This window comes from Xiphias gladius, chromosome 15, assembly GCF_016859285.1.
Source record: "Xiphias gladius isolate SHS-SW01 ecotype Sanya breed wild chromosome 15, ASM1685928v1, whole genome shotgun sequence".
NCBI classification, from domain to species: domain Eukaryota; kingdom Metazoa; phylum Chordata; class Actinopteri; order Istiophoriformes; family Xiphiidae; genus Xiphias; species Xiphias gladius.
Window position 1 is genome coordinate 16,695,278 of NC_053414.1, and position 9,239 is coordinate 16,704,516.

The following is a 9,239-nucleotide window of genomic DNA, read 5'->3' on the forward strand; positions in this document are numbered from 1 at the left end:
ATTTCTTCAGCACAGCTTACAACCTACTATAACTCTTTCGCTCACTTCTCCTGCTGTAGTGCTGCTGGGTACTTTCTTATCAAGCTGGGCCCTTATACAGCGCTCTCTCTGTGTCAAGCTTTTGTTGGTTCTGTTTTTGTTCTTTGGCAGTTCGGGGGGAAAAAAGCTTTTGCACGAACAAATCCTCTGACAAATTCCTAGATCATGCAGAGTGTGATAAACAGATGACATCTCCAGCATGGACCCTGGTTTGTGTGTGCGTGTGTGTGTGTCTGTGTGTGTGTGTGTGTGTGTGTGTGTGTGTGTGTGTGTGTGTGTGTGTGTGTGTGTGTGTGTGTGTGTGTGTGTGTGTGTGTGTGTGTGTGTGTGTGTGTGTGTGTGTGCGTGTGTCAGAGAGAGCAGTGTTTTATGGGTATAGTTATTAACTCCATGTGGCTTTTCACTGATTCAGCATGCTGGAAAAACAATGAAGGAAAGGATAGAAGAGAAGTGAAGAGAATGAATTTAGATTGTTTTTTATTCTTTCTCGGATTCAGATCACTGGAAAGACAGCAAAAGACAAAACACAGAAGAGAAAAGAAGAGAAGAGGAAGAATATCCATCGTTCTTTATCTGTAATCTACTCTGTCTGCTTCTACTTGCTCACTGTCACCTAGGCTACCATCTTCCCCAATTTGGCGAGACAAGGGATATATGGGATATATTCTGTTTCCCTCCTTATCTCAATTTGGGTTCAGCAATGGGTTCAGACAGATGTTTAATCTGTTGTCACAACAATGTTCCCCAACAAGCCAGCTTCGCACAATGCACAATTAGTTTCAAACACATGTTTATCTTGTACTTATGGGCTATTTTAGGATAATGGTGGTTGAGTTGTTTTGGTTCACATCCATGGAAAAGCCAGAGTCAGAGTAACTGTGCTTAAACACACAGACTGAGGGATAATTGTGTAAAAGGATTAGAATGGCTGAGACTCTATTGTTGCGCCATGAGGGGAAATATAGAAGACTATCATGTCTGGTTGGATACATTCTTCTGTCATCGCTACACACACATTCAAATGAACTAACCTACCTGCTTTAATATAGACGCACAGGTACCAAGGCTGTCTTACGCTGAAAAATACAAAAGGATATTATTATTATTATTATTAATATTATTATTATTATTATTGACATGTTGTCTTTTTTCCATAGTGATAGTAAAAATGCAGTCAGGAAAAGGAGGAGACAGAAATCAGAATGACATGCAACAAAGGTTGCAGTTATATGGAGCATGTCTTAACCACTCAACTACCAGATGCCCAGAACAATTTTCTAAAGGAGTAAAACAGTTCAAATTAATTTTCACCCTGTGCCAAGATGTTCTGGTGTTTTTTGCTGCAAGTAGAAGTTCAACACAATAATTTTTAGAAGTTAAGTGGTTAAGTAGTTTTAGTAGTACTAGTTAAATAAAGTGAAGACTGAAGTGGGTTTGAGGTATGGCTGAAGCTCAGCTGGTAAAGCAGGCTGTCTGTTTGTTGTTGGCGGAGTTGTGGGTTCAATCCCCAACTTTTTTTCATGTTGAAGTGTCCTTGAGCAACAGTTTCTCCTTATGTGTACGTAGGAGGGGAGGGAACAATTTTTGTAACTTTCCAAGACCAACAATCCAGCAATCACGCTCACTTGAAACAATGTTTGCCCAGGCGTGTGGAGGTGAGGATGTGAGCAGAGCAGCAACACATATGTCTTTGACAAGAGACTGTACAAAAATGTGCGTCTTTATCTCCATTTGAACAATTCATTGCATCTCACTGCTCTGTATTGCTTTTTGCCCAAACTTTAACAAAACTCTGTTAATATTTGTTAATATTTAAATAAATATATTGTGTTTTCTTAATTTGCACCTTTGGATCACCTCTGTCTCTTTGTCTTTCAGGTGACATATAATGACTATAATAATAGTCCCTCACACACACAACAACAACAACAAACACACACACACACACACACACACACACACACACACACACACACACACACACACACACACACACACACACATACAGACACACACACACACACACACACACACACACACACACACACACACACACACACACACACACACACACACACACACACCTGACATGTGAAACCAGACACACCTTTCTCCAGTGGCAGAGGAATGGAGAGTTTCCAACATACCAGTGCTTCATGACATCCCATTCACTTCCTCAGCCTCTCCTGGGGCCACAGCAGCTGGGTGTGTGAGACAGACAACAGCCTCTCAGTCCCATCACAACAAAGGTAACCAGCCACTTACACACCTCAGGGCCTCAATCTGGTTTCAATACACTTCGTGTACGGACCACATCAGCACGAAACTGGCAGCCGGGAGTGAATGGAATCTGAGACAGGAGGGGGATTTTTAGTCTTTTTAAATTTTGCTGTTTGTATGTTTTGGTGTGGCACTGTGTGTTCATCCCTCTGTCTGTGTCTGTGTGTGTGTGTGTGTGTGTGTGTGTGTGTGTGTGTGTGTGTGTGTGTGTGTGTGTGTGTGTGTGTGTGTGTGTGTGTGTGTGTGTGTGTGTGTGTGTCTCACTGCAGCTGTGCAACCAACCCCTCTGTTGACAGTGCCAGTCCAAACACAAACATCATTGGTTTTTAATGATGTGATTATCAGGCAACATGCACACACAAACAACATGATTTGATTCATGTGGTTAATTAATACATATGTGTAATAAACTGTTTGCAATTCTGTCTGTCTCTCTGTGTGTCTGCCTGCTGCACTGTGTGAACTTGTGTCTGTGCATAAATGAATATTAGCAAGATCGATAGCAGTGTGTGTGTGTGTGTGTGAGTACAGTAAGACAAGCTCTGAGCAGCATGTGTCTCAATAGCAGCTGTCCAGAGGCCAGGTGGCTGAACTGACCTCTGCACACACATGCACACACACACACACACACACACACACACACACACACACACACACACACACACACACACACACACACACACACACACACACACACACACACACACTCAGACACACAGACACACACACACAGACTTACCCCCACACCTTCAGCTTTACTGCATGGCCATAAACCAAAGATAACACAAACAGCTCCTAAATCAACAGGATAGATTGAGCAATACCAACATCACAGCCGACAGACAGATTCACTTCTCATTAACAGCTCTGGAAACCTCCTAACCTGCCAAATCCAGCATCACTGGATATTTTATGTTGGTCCTTGAGCTGGAATTTTAAGAATAAAGACTTGTGAATTGAGCTTAACATTTTACTTCATAATTACTGTATGCCTCCAGTTCTTTTGTTTAGGAACTTTCATACTTTGTGTTGTGCAGCGATTATTCTTTCTTTTGAATGAAAATGTTGTTTGTTGGACGTCTTTATTTATATGTGGTGTTATTCCTTTAATCTGACATGGGATGGGCCATGTAATTAAAATGAAACTTCCACTGATTCATTTTTTGTACAATTAACATAGACTAATTAGTCTAAAATGAAAAGGGATTGGATTTCCTTCAGCTCACCTGCTCCCTGGTCCACACGTCTGTTGTGGTTCTTTCTGAGCTCCATAGGTGATCTCCATTTGTGTTGGTTTTAACACAAATTGTGAACTTGACAGGAACCATCCACTGAAGTGAACCAGAGCTTCAGCTTGGGATAACACTTTCAGAAAAAAATATCTGCTGTACATTGTTAGTTGCCTTAAAGCTCAATGTGTAACATGTTTAAATGAGAATCTCATGTTTATATATATTGGTGTGGTAGACTGTGGTAATACACTAAAATGGAGCACTGTGGTTGAAGATGTTCTCCATACCGTGATTCTGAGAAACATAAATAATGTTTGTCAAGTTGCACCTGTATTCACTTACAATGCCAATGTTATGTAACTTCCTGAGTTCAAAAAATAGTAGATCTTTGTTCATGGAGGGTCAATGACATTTTTACATCAGAAGAACAACAATGACTTGTAACAACTTTTAAAAAGTCGTGACACTAGGTTCTCAGTTATTTTTGCACAACTTTGAAAATGTGAAAAGATTTCAGCTTTACTATAAACGATCACCAACTGCTTTGCTTATTAAGCATATTCTCCACTACCCAATAGAAAAACAACATAGGTAATAAACCTTGTAACATGCTCACGTCCTTGCCACTGTATGTCAGGCTTTAAATTTGACAATGCAGCCCCTTTCACCAATGTGTCTTTATTCTCCTTTTGTATGTCCAATAGATTATTTTCATAACTAGTTAAAGTCAAGGCTTGAAATATACATTTCTGCCCTAAATTTGCTAAGTTTTGTCAGTGTTGATACTGCCCATAACCTGTAGATCCTATACAATGAACCCTTAAAGAACAGGACATTTTTTGTGTCTTTTTAGATTTTAATTTACCTTATATCATCTTTTTTTCCTCTTTTTTGCAATTTCCCTATTGCTGTTTTTGCCTACACTGTATAAACAATATTTGTTGTATGTTCACCCACACTGGAAGTGGCATCCTTCCTGATGGTTCTCCCTTTTCCCTTTTAACTTTCTGTTAAAGGGTGTTTTTTTTGTTTTTGTTTTGTTTGTTTTTTGCATTTTCCTTATCTGACTCAGGGGTCTAACAACAAAGAGAGTCATATACACAGGCAACAAATTAAATGAAAATTATCATAAATTGTCTTCGTAAGGTGCTGGTCCACCATGAGCCACAAGAACAGCTTCAATATGCCTTGGTATTGATCCTACAAGTCTCTGGAACTCTACTGGAGGGATGGACACCATTCCTCCAAAAGATATTCCCTCATTTGTTGTTTTGATGATGGTGATGGAGAGCGCTGTCTAATACGTCGGTCCAGAATCTCCCATATGGTTAAAATTGGGTTGAGATCTGGTGACTGCGAAGGCCACGGCATGTGATTCACATCATTTTCATACCCCTCAAACCATTCAGTGACCCCTCGTGCCCTGTGGATGGGGTCATTGTCATCCCGGAAGAGACCGCTCCCATCAGGATAGAAATGTTTCATCAGAGGATAAAGGTGATCACTCAGAACAAATTTGTATTGATTTGCAGTGACCCTTCCCTCTAAGGGGACAAATAGACACAGTCTGATCACGTCCTGCATTGACATTCTCAGTCACCTTAGGAAGAATTGCTCTTCTCTTTTTCCTTACATATGGCACTAATGCACGAGCATCACCGTCATCAAATGAGCGCTGTTCACCACAGTTTCCACCCCCATATACTGATATACTGATGCCTTTCCCATAGCTGTAGATGCAGATGTCACTTTAGTCACTGTTGCTATTGAAACACCAGCCAGTTGAGCAGTCTTTGTGATTGAAGCTCCTGGACTGCATTGTCATTTAATTTGCAGCGAAACATTCAGATGAAAATGGAAAAACTGAAAAAATTACAAAATTTAAAGGTGACAGCCATCCTTGTCTGATCACTTGCAGAAGTGTAAACAGCTGTTAAACCAGTCGCTGAGTCTGCACCCTCATCTTCGGGTAAGAGTTGAACGATCTTGTAGCTTTGTCTAGGCTTGAGGTGTAATCTGTAACCATTTAGGTGTGTGTGTGTGTGTGTGTGTGTGTGTGTGTGTGTGAGTGTGTGCGTGTGAAAGGCGAGGGCAGGTCAGGTTAGGCTGTGTCTAAACAGGCCGTGTGCCCTGAAGTCTCATTGTAATGCAGGGGATAGGGGTCACCCTCCATCTCCTCCCCTCTGCTTCCTTTCTTCTTTTTTCTCTTCCCTTACTTCAGCTATGATACACCACCATCAATGACCGGCCTCTGCCCTTCTCCTCCTTCCCCTCCCCATCTGTCTCCTCCACATGCCCCCACGTCTGCCTCCTCCCATTTGTCCAGACATATTACGATTCTGCCTTTCCTTTATCTACCCCCTTCACAAAAAAGGAGAGAAAAAGATTTCAAATTCACTGTGGGATATACAGTATTTCCTCACTCTCTGGGTAGACTGTATGTGTGTGGGAGACTGTGGGAGTGTGTGTTTGTGTGCGGGGTAGGATTGGGGATGCGGAGGAGAGGGGGAGCAGTATAAAGCACACACACACACACACACACACACACACACACACACACAGAGAGAGAGCACACATCAGCATAACAATCACACACAGCTGTTTTTCGTCTGTCTTGGGAGCCAGAGAGGGATCAAGAGAGAGAGAGAGAGAGAGAAAGACAGGATTCACCACAGATTCGTCATCTCCTTTAGATATGTATATCACAGACCCCTAATGAAGAATCACTGTAATATTCCTGTAACGCTAATGTAATCAAACAATGCAATTCCAGTAAGGACTGGAACGCGGTGGCAAGGTTGCCCGATCGAGTGGAGTCACTTTATCCATAAGATACATTTCAGAACAACAGTTTTTAATGCAAGGCTAAAAAACAAATGGGAACAAGCAACACAGCTAGAGAACGCACACTGGGACATAACACGTAAATGAATCAAAACGGCCTTTGAGGAGAAAGGTAAACGTTTCAATTGTGGAGGCACCCCTAGTATTAGGAGGGAGGCTGTTCACAGTCTACAGACCAAAACATCAAGATCATGCCAGGAACTTTGGAAACCACAGAGACCTGAAGGAGCCTCGAAGGTTCAAAAGTTCTGAGGTGTAAGGTAAAGGGAGCCTATTGAGTTAATATTATGTAGATGTGAAGATATCTATTTCAAAAAAATTGCATAGTGTTGCTTTTGCAAGCAACATTCATTTAAAATACTTGCATGACAAAGATAGTTGTTTGTCCTGAGTGACTGCACTGTGCTCGTCATGCAGCGACTGCATGGAGAACAAACGTTCTGTTCTTTCTGATTTTATTATTAAATATGCCTCTAAGTAAAGTGTAGATTTTAGAAATTATGGCAAGTACAAGCCATAATGAATCAACAGAGAGAAACTGTCTCGTTACTGTAGGTCGACTTCATTTGTCTGACCCAAGATACCAAATCACAAGTCCACACAACTGACCTCTTGTTGGCTCGAAACAATGACTAAAGTACAATGATAGTAGATATATAATGAAGGATAATGATATATTCAATATGCAGTAATTGTAATAAATATTTAAAGCTCAGTGAGTTTGTATTATTTCTTTTATTCAATAACTGAGTGAATCCACTTGCAAGTTTCGGGGGATTTTTTTTCAAATGTACTCCTCACGTCACAGTAAGGTATTGGTACTGAGGATCTATTGCATCTGTTTACTGTCATTACTGAGAGGCAGATGGCAGTAAACATCTGCGTTTGCAAATGCAAGTCATGATAACCTGCGTGCCTGTCTTTCAGTAGGTTGCTACTTTTGTTTTTTTTGCATTTCGCATTCATTGATCTTCATCCAAAAAGAGGGAAGGCAGACTTGCAAACTCTGCAGTATACCACTATGACTCTTCAGTTTACTTGATGCTTTAATTTCCAGTAACTCATAATAATGAACTCGTGAAACTGCCGCCCGCTGTGCCATTTGTTAATTGAAACTGAATGCAGATCTGGTTTTTAACGATTTAAGATCACTTGAATTTTCATATCCATTGCACTTACTCTGGATACGAAAGTTGCGGAGGGCTCTGTGATCCTATTAACAGCGAGTGGGTGTCCATCATGAGACAGGTGTCCTTTTAATGCGTCCTTAACACCCAAGACTTCCCTGCAAAAGAGCAACAGTATGTATAAAACGCAGCACTTCGTTCTTTGTTCAGCCGTGGAAATGAAACAATCAGATGGATTTTCCCCCCATTTTCCACATTAGATTTCACCAAGAAGCTCTGTCGCCTTCCTGAGGCCAGAGAAATACGGCATCAGGTGACCGGGACACTGCAGTGAGAATGAGAGTCCCCTTCCGAGATCAAACTGTTGCTGTTTGACTGGCGGCCAGTTGGAAACCTGCTGCTACCTTGAAGGAAAACGCAGTGCGTGTTTGTGTTTGTGCTTGTGTGTGTGTGTGTGTGTGTGTGTGTGTGTGTGAAGGAGAGAGAGAGAGAGGGAGAGAGCGAGAGAGAGAGCGAGAGGACAGACGCAGTAGCAGACGTGCCCGCTCCCGTCTCTCTCTCTCCCTCTCCCAATCACACACTCTCGGGAGCAGCGCTTTGACGCACCACGCAGAGTTGGATTATAGTATCGCGCGCTGGTCTTTCGCTGGGCTTTTTTCCTCCCTCCCGTTGCCTACACCCTTGCCACTGACCGGCAATTGATATATGATCGGAATCGATATCTCTCCACCACGGTGACCTCTGCTGAGCTTTTGGGAAAACCGAGCGTTGCCGCTGCTTCCTCGCCGGACGCGTGTTGTGAATTAATAACCAAGACAGCCTCACCTGGAGTGTGTGTGTACGCACTAAAGTGTGTGTGTGGGTGTGTGTGTGTGTGTGTGTGTGTGTGTGTTTGTGTGTGTGTGTGTGTGTGTGTGAGAGAGAGTGTGTTTCTCTGGATCAGGTCAAGGATCGAGGTTTTTCGCTTGCTTGGTTCCGAACACACACATTAACATACACGGGCACCACACACACCGGGGGGATTTGGGCACCGCATGCCGGGGACATGTGGAAGTTTGTGCCGCTGTAGCGCAGCGAGAGAGCCGGTCCACCGCCTCGTCGACCTCCCCTCTCCCTGCCCAGGGGGACCAAACTCCCGGCTCACAGCCTTCACACATCGAAACCCCTTTAAGAAGACCCAAATGTAAATTCAGAACGAGAAATTTCAGAACACACGTCTGCAAAAGGGAGGACAGCGAAAAGGAGGACGGCATCCCGTTGCGTGCAGAGTTTGGTGAGCGCCCTCAGGGATTTCGGGGCTTTTATTTTTTAACGCCCTTGTATTTTCTCAGTATTTTCTGGGTCTCACATTGGCCCCCCACTTGCCGCAGTGATGGTGGGAACTCTGAGCCCCGTTGGCCCTGGCCGCTCCCCGGCGACTGCACTAGGGCTGCTGGTGGCTGTTCTGGTCCTGGTCCTGTTCAACGGAGCGGACGGCCAGCCCTGCCCGGCCCAGTGTTCCTGCACCGGTACTACAGTGGACTGTCACGGCCAAGGGCTCCGCAGCGTGCCCAGGAACATTCCCCGCAACACGGAGAGACTGTGAGTACAGAGAGGTGAAAGCTTTCGAAGCGCAGCTTGGATTTCATCAACTCATAACATTTCCCAACAATCTGACCCCCTTTCACACGGAAAATCACTCGAAAACGACCCATTTCTTTGTGTGTGAATAATGCTG

At 43.2% G+C, this 9,239-nt stretch overlaps 1 protein-coding gene across 4 annotated transcripts in view; it reads left to right on the forward strand.

Annotated features, from left to right (window-relative positions):
- The first annotated feature begins 8,130 nt into the window (after positions 1–8,130).
- slit2 (slit homolog 2 (Drosophila)) overlaps positions 8,131–9,239 on the forward strand; it is a 100,544-nt gene continuing 99,435 nt past the window's right edge. For 3 of the 4 annotated variants that reach the window (XM_040146495.1, XM_040146492.1, XM_040146494.1), the window contains exon 1: positions 8,131–9,103. In XM_040146495.1, the coding sequence (XP_040002429.1) occupies positions 8,895–9,103 (209 nt within the window). In that variant the 5' untranslated portion in view covers positions 8,131–8,894. The remainder of the gene's footprint in view (positions 9,104–9,239) is intronic. The other variant, XM_040146493.1, reaches the window with a different exon arrangement.